Below are 12941 nucleotides of genomic sequence, written 5' to 3'. Positions count from 1 at the left end.
TAACTTCTTCAAAAACTGAAACCACTCAATCCTTGTTTGTGATTGCATGTTCAAATCCCAGTTTTTGTCTCTTTTTGAAAATAATTTTAACTGGAAATATGTGCAATACATTTGCTATGTTCACCAAATCAGCAACAAGAGGTTCGCAGGTTTTTTCGTGTCATTATCATTCTTTTAAACGGATGAAACTAGCACGAAACTCCCATGAATTCTTTCAGTATCTGAAGTTTGCTGTATATTTTATGAGTAATCAATGTTATTTAATGATGAACTCTGGGTTATCGGTGTGGGTAATTTATTTTATTTCATTTTGCTTTGCGTCCACAACATTACATGTTTAAGGGCAATAGTAGCCTACACTTGTTTACAACTGGCAGGATTTCCATGCGTGAATTTACAACCGCACAGAGCGTTGCATCAGCACGAGATTGGAAGTGCGTCAAATCTGTACAGCATTGTTATGTCATCACTGATAAACGTTGAAACTGATGAGAAACCGCGGGAGCAGTTCAGTCTGATTCTCGCTAGTGCTGGAGGAGCGTTCATTTTGGCAAGGAAATGTACTGATTTTGCAAGGACATGGAGAATAAAGAGTTCAAGGTAGGCATGTTATTTAAGCAATAAGGCCCAAGGGATTGTGGTATATTGTCAATATACCACGGCTAAGGGCTGTTCTCACGCACGACGCAACCCGAAGTGCTAGCTAGGACAAAGCCCTTATTTCACGAATCCCCGAGGTGCCTTATTGCTATTGTAATGAAACAGCAGGGAGCAGGTCTCGAACCCTCGACCTCCTAGCCCGAGGTCCGGCGCGCTATCGACTGTGCCGCAAAAGCATGCTCGAGCGGCAGAATCGATTTCCGCGCTTATAAACCCAGGGTCGTTACACTATTATAAAGTGGTTACCAACATAATTAGAGCAGTAAAAAATACATGTTTTGTCATACCCATGGTATATATCCATACCCATGGTCTGATATACCACGGCTTTCAGCCAATCAGCATTCAGGTCTCGATCCACCCAGTTTATAATTATTTTTAAATCCCAATTTATATTAATTACTGTGGATTAAATATTGTTAAATAAATGAAATGATGTTCTATTCATTCTGTAATATCAAACTACAAAGTCTATGGCCGGGGAGTCATGAGAGTTGGCTAAAGGTACAGTAGAATCTGTTGTGGGTCAAATGGGGTCAAATGGGGGACTAGGGTCAAAGGTTATTATGACACCACCTCCACATTTCTGTCCTAAATGGCACCCTATTCCCTATATAGTCTAGTGGACTACTTTTGACCATGATCCATACACGGTTGGCTGACGTCACGAAAAACATGCGTGCTCATCAATGGCCGGAATGCGTGTATCTTGTTATGACTCTAAACCTCAGCTAGCAAGTGCTCATTATGCAAATGTATTTGTTTGCAATTAACATTTAGAGACTAAATATAGTTTACATGTTGTCAACGTTCTAAGCGAACCCTGTCTATTTACCCTGTCTATTTTACCCACAGTTACTTGCCAGTGTTGTTGCTAAACAACCAACCCGTCTATATAGCCCCACAGTGGAGGTGTCATAATACCCATAAAACCTAGCGGTCAAACAGGTAGGGAAATGGTTCCAATCGTTTTTACAAGGTAACTTTTAGCAATACATTTGGCTCTATTTACTCTCAGATTCGACATTTCTAATTAGCATCAAAGTAGACATGCAAAACTACAAATCCCTGCAAGCTTCTAAACTTCATTTCTAGCTGACACCTTTGCTAACAGGTATTGTGTCAATTTAAAACTTGCACTAAACATTTCACAGAATTGTCCATTTAAAAAAATGTAGCCAATTTATTAATTACTACATTTAGCTAACATTAGATAGTTAGTCAAGAGATTCTTACCTTTGCCTCGATCATCATGATCATCGTGGCATTTGAAATTCTTTATGATAGCCACATTAGCAGCTAATTAGCATTTCATTTTGGGTGGGTAAATACAGGTGAATATATTGATAAAAGTCACCTTGTCCTAGAGAGATTTACACAGTTATCAAAATGGTAAGCCGACCTGAAACACAGCCCTTATTTTAAGTGTTTCTAAAATCCACTATGGGAAAAATGTATGGTGGAAAAACAATTGGAACCATTTCCCTGTTTGACTACTAGGTTTTATGGGGATTTTGACTCATTACTGTGGCACTCTATAGGGCTCCGGCCAAAAGAAGTGCACTATATTGGAAATAGGGTGCTATTTCGGACACAAGCATAGATATGATGCATTATGATTTGACCGTAGAAATAGAATCACGAGAAAGGATAGAGCCTCTGACCATGGCAATTTGACTGGTAAACTGACATGATGTTCTGGTGATTCTATTTCTATGCATATGATGCATTATGATGTGACAATGAGTGTTGGGTTAATGGTGCTTTCAAGGCAAGTGATCTTGGTCAAATCATGACTTCCATGGTCTTTAGGTCGGAAAGTTGGAGCTCTAAAAAGATGCCAGAGTTTCCGACTTTATTTAATTACATTTTTAGTCATTTTTTTGTGATATCCAATTGGTAGTTACGATCTAGTCTCATCGCTGCAACTTCCCAACGGGCTCGGGAGAGGTAAAGGTCGAGTCAGGAGTCCTCCGAAACATGACACGCCAAGCCGCGCTGCTTCTGACTTGGAAATCCAAGTTGGATGACTGTTGAAAATGATTTTTCCCTGTCGGAGTTAGTTTTTTCCCCCCGGTTGTCTTGAACGCACTGAAGTCGGAAGTCAGAGAGTTCCCAGTTGTTTTCAACACGGCTAAAGGCGACACAGTAGGTGACATCCAAACATGACTTTGTCCTGTCTTTCAGGAGTCAGAGGTCAGTGGGAATGACCTCACCCTCATAGACCTGGATGACCCCATCAATGACGGTGATGTTATGAAGGAAAACAGGTAAGTGATTAACACTAATGACACATTTGTGACTGGTTACAGGATCACATAGGCCTACAAATACAGATTCTGTAGTAGGTCAAAGGTCCTATGGAGAGGTAGGCCCAGAGCCATTTATTTAGAGAGATGGGACATCTATCTGCATTATGTTGCATTTACATCAATATGTATACATTATATGACACAGTATAATCAAAGATATCCATATGAGAGCTGGCTCCCCATGTGCAATATTGACATTTTAAACAATAATATGTAACTGAACATCTATTTTATAATTGACTTATTGGGTAAATGAAAGGCTCAAAGGCCCTAACATGGAGTCCTTTCTAAAAGTTTGCCAAATTCTCTAAATACTGTATATACCTCTGGATAGGCCGAGTCATCTCAGAGTATTGGAATCATATAATTCGAGTGATTCTATTCTAATTCTAGAATGATTCATTCTAATTCTATAATTGGAACACATCCTCACACTCACATTATAGCACATTATAGTGACCTTAGAGAGATTCCTTTTTCTGTATCTAGATCTGATAAAGATCACAGAGAGGTTGAGAGACAGACCACGTTGGAAGAGGCTGTTCTAGAGACAGATATCCAAACTCTGTCACTAGAGGCTGAAGGAGAGATTGAGATGCAGGAGGCTGATCTGAAGACAGATGGCACGTCTCAGTCACAGGAGGTTGAAGGAGAGAGTGAGTTGGACGATGCTGTTGCCATCCCACCTCAGTCACAGGAGGTTGAAGGAGAGAGTGAGTTGGACGATGCTGTTGCCATCCCACCTCAGTCACAGGAGGTTGAAGGAGAGAGTGAGTTGGACGAGGACGTTGTCATCCCATCTCAGTCACAGGAGGTATGATGTATTGTGTTTTGTGTTTTAATGACGCATTGAAGATTAAAATGACAAATGAATTTTCAAAGCTTGAGCTAGTAAAGGTCTTCTAATCTAGGAGGCCAAAGGTGAGAGTGAGTTGAATCAGGTTGATCTGAAGACAGCCACATCAACTCTGACACTGGAGGTCGAAGGAGAGAGTGTGATGCAGGAGAGTGATGATCTACAAACAGCCGGGACATCTCAATCCCAGGAGACTGAACGAGTGGCAAAGGTAAATGCTTCCAGATAACAGTGTGTGTGTACATTTCTGTTTGTGCATGCAGACAGTAGTTCGTAAACAGACATTGCATTAACATTGCTATGGCGAATTTGATTGAATTCCAGCCTAAGTCTGCTTTCTGTCGTCCCCATCAGGCTGCAGCCTCCCAGACCAGCCTCACCCTTAGCAGGGGAAAGAGAAGCTGCCCAGACCTACACACCTTTGTGCAGGACATGAAGGATGGGTAAGTTGCTCTTTGGCTTCCCCATGCATCCCCTAGATATGTTCCCTATTAGAGCCTTGGTCAACAATAGTTCAGTATTTAAGGAATAGGGGCCATTTGGGACGCACCCATAGGGACAATCTCAATTGCATACTCCTCACGTCCTCTCTTCTCGCCTCCTCAAAACCCATTGGATGAGAAAGCCCTCCCTTTTGACCTTCTCGTCCAATGGGTTTTGAAAAGGAGGTGATGAGTCTCGGACAAATACAAGGGACTCAACTGACCAAATGACCAATCAGGGATGTTTGGATGTGGCCTAGTTCCATAGAGGTCCATCCATAACGTAATCTAAGAGAATAGAGGTAATGTCATGTAGTTTAATTGTGTACCTTTATTTATTTACTTTTCAGCCATTGGAATCTGCTGAGTGAGAATATGCGTGCCGGGGTGAGTTATAGTCACTTCTAAAGTAGTTCATGTTGGTAAGATGGACCAAACATTCCAAACTCTTATTGGTGGGAATCGTCCAGGACCTTTAATTCAGAGGTTCCCAAACTTTTTCACTCAGGCCCCCCTTTCCAGCATTGTGGAACATCCTGAATCACTGCTTTAATTGACTAGCTTGAGTGAACACATGGTGCATCAGTGCAGCTCCGTTAACAAACTAACTCTGTATGGTCTTTTAACATTTCAGATGAGCAGACATGAGTTTAGTGCCAGGTGCATGGATATCACAAATTGGGTGATGGAGTCTACATCCACTGTGGCCATTCCCGCCCTTGACCTCACCATGCAGATAGAGCGCTCTGATTCGTCAAGCTCTTCTGGATCAGGAAGTAATGAGGCAAGAGAAGTGACTTCTCTTGGCCGCAGCGTCAGATTCAGATCTAGTGGAGGACCGAGTAGGCGCACCAGTTCTAGAACCACTTGCAGCACACGAACTCCCACCCCTTTCCCCTCCTCTCACAGGTACTTACACCTATCATCTTCTCTCATAGGTACCTACCCCTATCCCCTCCTCTCATAGGTACTTACCCCTATCCCCTCCTCTCATAGGTACTTACACCTATCCCCTCCTCTCATAGGTACTTACCCCTATCCCCTCCTCTCACAGGTACCTACCCCTTTCGCCTCCTCCCACAGGTACCTACCCCTATCCCCTCCTCTCACAGGTACCTACCCCTTTTCCCTCCTCTCACAGGTACCTACCCCTATCCCCTCCTCTCACAGGTACCTACCCCTATCCCCTCCTCTCACAGGTACCTACCCCTTTTCCCTCCTCTCACAGGTACCTACCCCTATCCCCTCCTCTCACAGGTACCTACCCCTATCCCCTCTTTTCACAGGTACCTACCCCTAGCCCCTCCTTTCACAGGTACTTACCCCTTTCCCCTCCTCTCATAGGTACTTACCCCTTTCCCCTCCTCTTCTTGTAGGTCTTTCTAAATACATTATTCCCATGTCCCTTGTTATAAGTACAAATATCCATTCCAGATCCACTTAGTGAGAAATACTACTTAGATACTTCCAAATTCTTGGATCATATTTTGTATTTTGTTACCATGTACTATTAATTTCTGTTGTGCATTCTGCAGGTCCATGACTTCCTTGCTGAGTGAGGATGAAGAGCGATATGTCTCCTCACCTGAGGGTGGTGATAGAGAGATGAAACACAGACCCCACTCAGCACCACTGAGATCTGTGTTTGGAATCTCTGAGGATTCTGTCTTCAACATGGTCCAGAGCGGCCAGTCGCAGAGTGACATCGTACTGTTGTCCAGTTGGAGTAGACGGGAGAAATACAAACCTGTCAAAATACCAACGGACACCAGGTTTATGATGGGTATTGTAGAGTTGGTTATGAACCTTCTCAACTCCAGATTGGCTGAGCTAATGCAAAGTCTCAGTCGGGGAACTCTAGGTCCGCTGTCTGGTAGTTACTCAGCAAGTCAGCAGTTTGCCCAAGAGATGCTAAGCATGGTGTCTGCTAAGATGTATTCCCATGCCATAGAGCATATTGCGCACGGCCACAAGTCTCCCCTTGAGTTAGAGAGGGAGCTTGAGGCCATATTGGGTCCTCTGGCTGGACAGGTTATAGTCATCATCATAGATAGCATCTTCAAGGCTAAAGCCACCGGAGGAAACAAGGGGCGAGCGACCAGCCCATTGACCTATTTTCTCACTGCCATTTCGGCAGAAGTACAAAGCCTAGTTGTTCAGAGATCGGCTAGCAGACCATCCACCAGACTGTCCAACAACGACCCACTGCTGAATATTTCCAAGTCAAAGGTCTTAAGATCAGTTCTGCTCAAAATGGCAGAACTCTTTGGTCAAAGTCCAAGGGAAACCTGTCTAGTTCCACTAGTCCAGAGTCAGTCCGACAACTCTATTTGCGACTGGACTCTGAATGCAGGCACCATTCATCCAAGTCAATTTCTGTCCAACAACAGAATGACAGAAGTGTCATCCGATGTTGTGGATCTTGTACTTGAAGTTTTTGGGATAACAGGATTTTTGGATAGCAGGAGCCCGTCAAGGCCACAGAGTGCCTGCTCCTACAACTCAGCTAGTGGAGCAATAGACATGAGAGCTCTTGCTGGGGACTTGGTCAGACAGGTGTCTGTCAAACTCAGACCCTTTGTCTCTGAGAGTCAACTCTCCACCATGTCCATGACAGATCTGTCATCATCTATTTCTGACTCCACCTTGAAGCAGTTGTGTTGTAGCTCTGCTGTTGCTGCAGCAACTGTCTGTCAAGCAATCAAAACGGAGCTCGAGAGCCAGAGACCTACCAACCTGTCAGCCAGAGACCTACTATCGTCTCTGGTAGAGACCATTGAGGACATGGATATCTCTGACATCCTCCAGGGCCCGTCGGCCATTTTGGAGGAGGCTGCTATGATAAAGCACCCGGAGATGTCCACCTCGATAATATACAGGTCTTTGCTTCTCGACTCATCTCTCGCCTCCTCTAACATGGTCACTGAGAGCATTATCTTCAACAGTCCACACCCATCAGAGGAGAATGTGAGTATTCAGAAGGTGCTCCCTGCTGATAAAGTTGACATCCTCCATGGTCAACCAGTGGAGGAGTATATCATCAAAGCTGAGCAATGCATCACTCAGGTCATTCAGGATGCAGCTGTGACATATACTGGCGTGCTGGATAAAACCGACACTTGTGGGAAACTGTCGGAAGTTCTGTCTGTCTGTGTTTCCACTGAGAATATTGAGGAAGCATCCTCTGATCTATTTGGTGGAATTATTTCCGACCTGCATGAGGTATTTGAGGTCAATAAGGCCTCCATGCGTACGAAATCAGGTCGCAAAATGTTCTGGGTGGAAGTGAGTTCAGGTTCCCAGAAGATTTATACCAAAACCCTGGACAAACTGAGGAAGCTTTTCACCTCTCACCTTCTCACCTTCTCTCAGGGAAAAAATACTCCTGTGCAAATTGAGCTCTATGACACTGGACTACTTGTAACTGAGACCACTGTGGAGGTATCTCCTGTACAGAAGACAGACAGTAATAGCTCTTCTATGTCCTCAGCCTCAGCCCACCAGCTCACCCTCGACACCTGCACTAAAGGGGTCATCAAACAGGTGATCTCGGTGCTGAGGTTGGAGACTTCAAAGGAAGACCGCTTCGCTTCCGTTGGGGAGAACACGTCAAATGCGTCCTTTGACTTCAACCAGAAGTTGGACTCGATCATTTCGAAATTGGAGGACCTCACCATTTCGAGTGACGTGGCGTCAGCTGAGATTGCCACACTCACGCGATCTCGTAGTGCAGCCAGCAGAACCTCTAACATTTCCATCCAGAGCTTTCACAGTGCTGAGTTCCGAGCTAAGGCCAAACAGATTGTGCGTGAGGCCATTCTCAGAGCTGCTAGCGAAGCCAACTGTTCTTTGCCACAGAGCATGCCTAGCATCACCTTCTCACACCATGTGGTTTCTACAACTGAAGATATATTGAATATGGTCATGCAAGACCTTGAAAGTGTATCCCAGTACACAGTGGAGGACGCAGACTCCTTCCCACTAGGAGAGAAAAAGCTGCAGTCCCAACTCAATCCCAGAGTTGTCTTTGACAACTCATTTTTTGCTGCTCAAATCATGTACCACAGAGTAAAGGATAGACTGAACGTCTTTTTGTCTTTTCCACCCGTGTCAGTCACCACAGCCAAAGATGTGCTGGACTTCACCCCTGTGGAGACACTCAGATGTTCGAAGTCCCCTGACACTGCTCTTGTTAAGGACAGGAGCCGCCCTCCGTCTGTGAGAAGTGAGAAGCCATTTTTAAAAGTCAGTTTGACTAAAAGGTTTAAAGCCCTTGTGTCTTCGAGTGGCTCCTCCACAGACCACCATGTAATTGACACATGCAGTGAGGATGTCAGTCTGCCCACCAGGAGTATGTCAGTTGTGAGCGACACCAGTTTGAAGAGAGCTTCTCCTCTCCATGGTAGTGGATTGAGTGAAAGTTGTGAACCTCTTGTGGCTCTACAAGACGGAACAGTTGCAGTCAGCCAAGAAGGCTTTAGCAAAACTGCAAAGAAGACGCTCAGCTTGATCCTAAATGTGATCAAGTGCAGATTGGCCAACTCTGAGAGTTCATCTGTTGGGCAGAATGCAAGTGAGGAGTGTCTAATAGCCACTAATATGTTAGACTGTTAGACTACTGGAGAGTCTTGACCTGTTGCCTGACATGAGCGCTGCCGATGAGATCACAAGGACAGAATGCCATACCTCTAACGCAATGGACAAGACAGGTTCACAGTCAGCGCTTGTGAGCCAACAAGAAATGAACATATCTGACACCGGTATCATAGTGAAAACTATAATGGACACATTGAAGACAGACGACCCAGAGATGACTTCAGCAGAAGAAAATCTGGATAGGCTTCTGTCAATTGAAGCCCTTCAAGATGCTTCTGGTAACCTGATCGCAAAGGTCCATGGTCTCATTCAGGAGATAACCATAAGCCGCCAGCTTCAATCCATGACTGGCCACAGAAGCCTCTCTCAACCAGCGCTGCCAAAGCCAGCACTGAGGAAGCTGTCAAAGGACGATGCGTCAGAGCTCGTTTACAGCTTTGCCCTCACTTCTGTTAGCAGACTCCTGGGGCAGTGTTTTGGTAGGCCTATGCCACCCACTACTGACAGGGTTTTGGATCAGGTCATCAAGTTGATGACAGACATGGTGATGGACAGCCTGACTGATCTGTCCAAGTCTGCAATGGAGGGTGGTAAGTGAAAGTACCTCTTTTCATCTGCATAGGACTTCAGTGTAACATGGTGCTCAATACATTGCGTTTTATGATGTTAACTTTGCTGGATGCGTCCAAAATGGCACCTTCCATGTTTAGTGCACTACTTTTGACCAGAGCCAGACCCTATGGGCCCTGTTCAAAAGTTGTGCACTATAAAGGGAAGAGAATGCCTTTTGGAACGCAGTGACTGCTTTCCATTGTTGCGTCCTCTTCTCCCAGTTATTGTACCCAGGTCAGTCACACCAGCTTGCTCTTCTTACTTAGACACCAGCAATGCCGCAAGTGACATCACTCATGGTGTTGTGGCTGACATTAATGCTACTGAGGAATTCCCTGCCAGGGGCCTTAGCCCGGCTGATGTAAAGGCTGACGGCATGGCCCGCCTTCCCTCTGCCAGAGGGGAAAAGACTAAGAAGAACAGGAAGTGGCGCTTCCTACCCAAAATTGGCAAGATTCCAAAGATCAGGATGAAGGTAGGGGGCCCTGGGGCTGAAATGTACCCTACAGATTCACTACACCCCTATTGTCTCTCAGCATTAGAACAATGCTGTTGTCATTGTCTTTAGGAGGTTGAGTGAGGCCGCTGTAATACAATCCTAATACACACGGGAGAGAGTCAATGTCTGTGTCCCAAATTGCACCCTATTCCCTATATAGTGCACTACTTTTGACCAGAACACTATGGGCCCATGTCAAAAGTAGTGCCTTACGTAGCCAATAGGGTGCCTTTTGGGATGCATGCCATTATTTTACACAGGCTCAGTTGTCCTGATGTGTTTTGTCAACAGCTGTTCAAGACAAAAGGGGAACCGAAGAGCCACCCTGAACAGGATGCGCTGCCTACCAAACGTCTCAGAGAGACTCGTATTTCACAGAGTAAGTGATAAGCATCGACAATGTCATATTGATGTATCACCCTATGTCCAGCTTGTTAAAACAGTGACTACAGATACAGGTGGACAGACAGGCAGACAGACAGACGGATAGACAGGCAGACGGACAGACAAACACACACGTTCATTTTCTGATTATGAAATATTCTTATCACAGATGCTGAGTGTGAGGTTCCAGAGGTTCCATCCACTTCCCCACCCAAGGAGGACCTGACAACCACACTGGCCCCTGCTCCCCAGGAGTGCCAGTCCCGTAAACGCCCTCTCTTAGTCAGGGTGTTACGAGCTATCTCCAGAGCCGTCTCCAAACCATTCAGAGGAGCTTTTGGGAAGAAGAATTAGCCAAATGCCTGATTTTATTACTATTTTAATCAGAGCCTTTATTTAATAAAACATTACTGCATTGATTTCTATCTTTAGTAGTCTTACTGTTTGTGCAAGATAATGGTAAAGTACTTCAAACCACATAGTCAAACGTATTTATAGTGAAGCACTTCATATATGTTTTATTTTATTTATCCTTCATTTAACTAGGCAAGTCAGTTAAGAACAAATTATTATTTACAATGACGGCCTACCCCGGCAGAACCTGGATGGATAAGATGAACAGAGAACACTTTGTAACACTTTCTATGAAGCCCATATCTATAATGCATACACTCAAGTTTACTCATCATTGGGAAAGGTAGGCCGAACGGCCTTTACTTATCATTGGGAAAGGTAGGCCAAACGGTCTTTACTCATCATTGGGAAAGGTAGGACCAAGCGGCCTTTACTTATCATTGGGAAAGGTAGGCCAAACGGTCTTTACTCATCGTTGGGCAAGGTTGGCCAAACGGACTTAACTAATCACTGGGAAAGGTAGGCCAAACGTCCTTTACTTATTATTGGGAAAGGTAGGCCAAACGGCCTTTACTTATCATTGGGAAAGGTAGGCCAAACGGCCTTTACTTATCATTGGGAAAGGTAGGCCAAGCGGCCTTTACTTATCATTGGGAAAGGTAGGCCAAACGTCCTTTACTTATCATTGGGAAAGGTAGGCCAAACGTCCTTTACTTATCATTGGGAAAGGTAGATCAAACGGCCTTTACTTATCATTGGGAAAGGTAGGCCAAACGGCCTTTACTTATCATTGGGAAAGGTAGGCCAAACGTCCTTTACTCATCATTGGGAAAGGTAGGCCAAGCGGCCTTTACTTATCATTGGGAAAGGTAGGCCAAACGGACTTTACTCATCATTGGGAAAGGTAGGCCAAACGGCCTTTACTTATCATTGGGAAAGGTAGGCCAAACGGCCTTTACTTATCATTGGGAAAGGTAGGCCAAACGGCCTTTACTTATCATTGGGAAAGGTAGGCCAAACGTCCTTTACTTATCATTGGGAAAGGTAGGCCAAACGTCCTTTACTTATCATTGGGAAAGGTAGGCCAAACGGCCTTTACTTATCATTGGGAAAGGTAGGCCAAACGGCCTTTACTTATCATTGGGAAAGGTAGGCCAAACGGCCTTTACTTATCATTGGGAAAGATAGGCCAAGCGGCCTTTACTCATCATTGGGAAAGGTAGATCAAGCGGCCTTTACTAATCATTGGGAAAGGTAGGCCAAACGGCCTTTACTCATCATTGGGAAAGGTAGGCCAAACGTCCTTTACTCATCATTGGGAAAGGTAGGCCAAGCGGCCTTTACTTATCATTGGGAAAGGTAGGCCAAACGGACTTTACTCATCATTGGGAAAGGTAGGCCAAACGGCCTTTACTTATCATTGGGAAAGGTAGGCCAAACGGCCTTTACTTATCATTGGGAAAGGTAGGCCAAACGTCCTTTACTTATCATTGGGAAAGGTAGGCCAAACGGCCTTTACTTATCATTGGGAAAGGTAGGCCAAACGGCCTTTACTTATCATTGGGAAAGGTAGGCCAAACGGCCTTTACTTATCATTGGGAAAGATAGGCCAAGCGGCCTTTACTCATCATTGGGAAAGGTAGGCCAAGCGGCCTTTACTTATCATTGGGAAAGGTAGGCCAAACGGCCTTTACTCATCATTGGGAAAGGTAGGCCAAACGGCCTTTACTTATCATTGGGAAAGGTAGGCCAAGCGGCCTTTACTCATCATTGGGAAAGGTAGGCCAAGCGTCCTTTACTCATCATTGGGAAAGGTAGGCCAAACGGCCTTTACTTATCATTGGGAAAGTTAGGCCAAACGGCCTTTACTTATCATTGGGAAAGGTAGGCCAAACGGTCTTTACTCATCATTGGGAACGGTAGGCCAAGCGGTCTTTACTCATCATTGGGAACGGTAGGCCAAGCGGTCTTTACTCATCATTGGGAACGGTAGGCCAAACGTCCTTTACTCATCATTGGGAAAGGTAGGCCAAACGGTCTTTACTCATCATTGGGAACGGTAGGCCAAACGGTCTTTACTCATCATTGGTAAAGGTAGGCCAAGCGGTCTTTACTCATCATTGGGAAAGGTAGGCCAAGCGGTCTTTACTCATCATTGGGAAAGGTAGGATGTGTTCTGGACACAT

At 44.9% G+C, this 12941-nt stretch overlaps 1 protein-coding gene across 1 annotated transcript; it reads left to right on the top strand.

The window, feature by feature from the left end:
* The first annotated feature begins 447 nt into the window (after window positions 1-447).
* Window positions 448-10820, top strand: LOC129846764 (uncharacterized). Its single transcript, XM_055914629.1, has 10 exons — window positions 448-600; window positions 2848-2930; window positions 3462-3786; window positions 3884-4039; window positions 4183-4271; window positions 4661-4697; window positions 4945-5219; window positions 5846-9993; window positions 10309-10396; window positions 10571-10820. The coding sequence occupies exons 1-8, from the start codon at window positions 580-582 to the stop codon at window positions 8922-8924; spliced, it is 4065 nt and encodes a 1354-aa protein (XP_055770604.1). The 5' UTR covers window positions 448-579; the 3' UTR covers window positions 8925-9993; window positions 10309-10396; window positions 10571-10820.
* The last annotated feature ends 2121 nt before the right edge of the window (window positions 10821-12941 follow it).

The sequence above is a fragment of the Salvelinus fontinalis genome, unplaced genomic scaffold, assembly GCF_029448725.1.
Source record: "Salvelinus fontinalis isolate EN_2023a unplaced genomic scaffold, ASM2944872v1 scaffold_0625, whole genome shotgun sequence".
NCBI classification, from domain to species: Eukaryota; Metazoa; Chordata; class Actinopteri; order Salmoniformes; family Salmonidae; genus Salvelinus; species Salvelinus fontinalis.
This window is presented reverse-complemented; position numbering and strand designations above follow the sequence as displayed.

What these genes read in the sequence shown, in the direction of transcription:
- LOC129846764 (XM_055914629.1), top strand. Translation starts at nt 580, where the DNA reads ATGGAGAATAAAGAGTTCAAG. An exon ending in GATGTTATGAAGGAAAACAG is followed by an intron (nt 2,931 to 3,461) that starts GTAAGTGATTAA and finishes TTCTGTATCTAG; the next exon opens with ATCTGATAAAGATCACAGAG. An exon ending in CCTTTCCCCTCCTCTCACAG is followed by an intron (nt 5,220 to 5,845) that starts GTACTTACACCT and finishes TGCATTCTGCAG; the next exon opens with GTCCATGACTTCCTTGCTGA.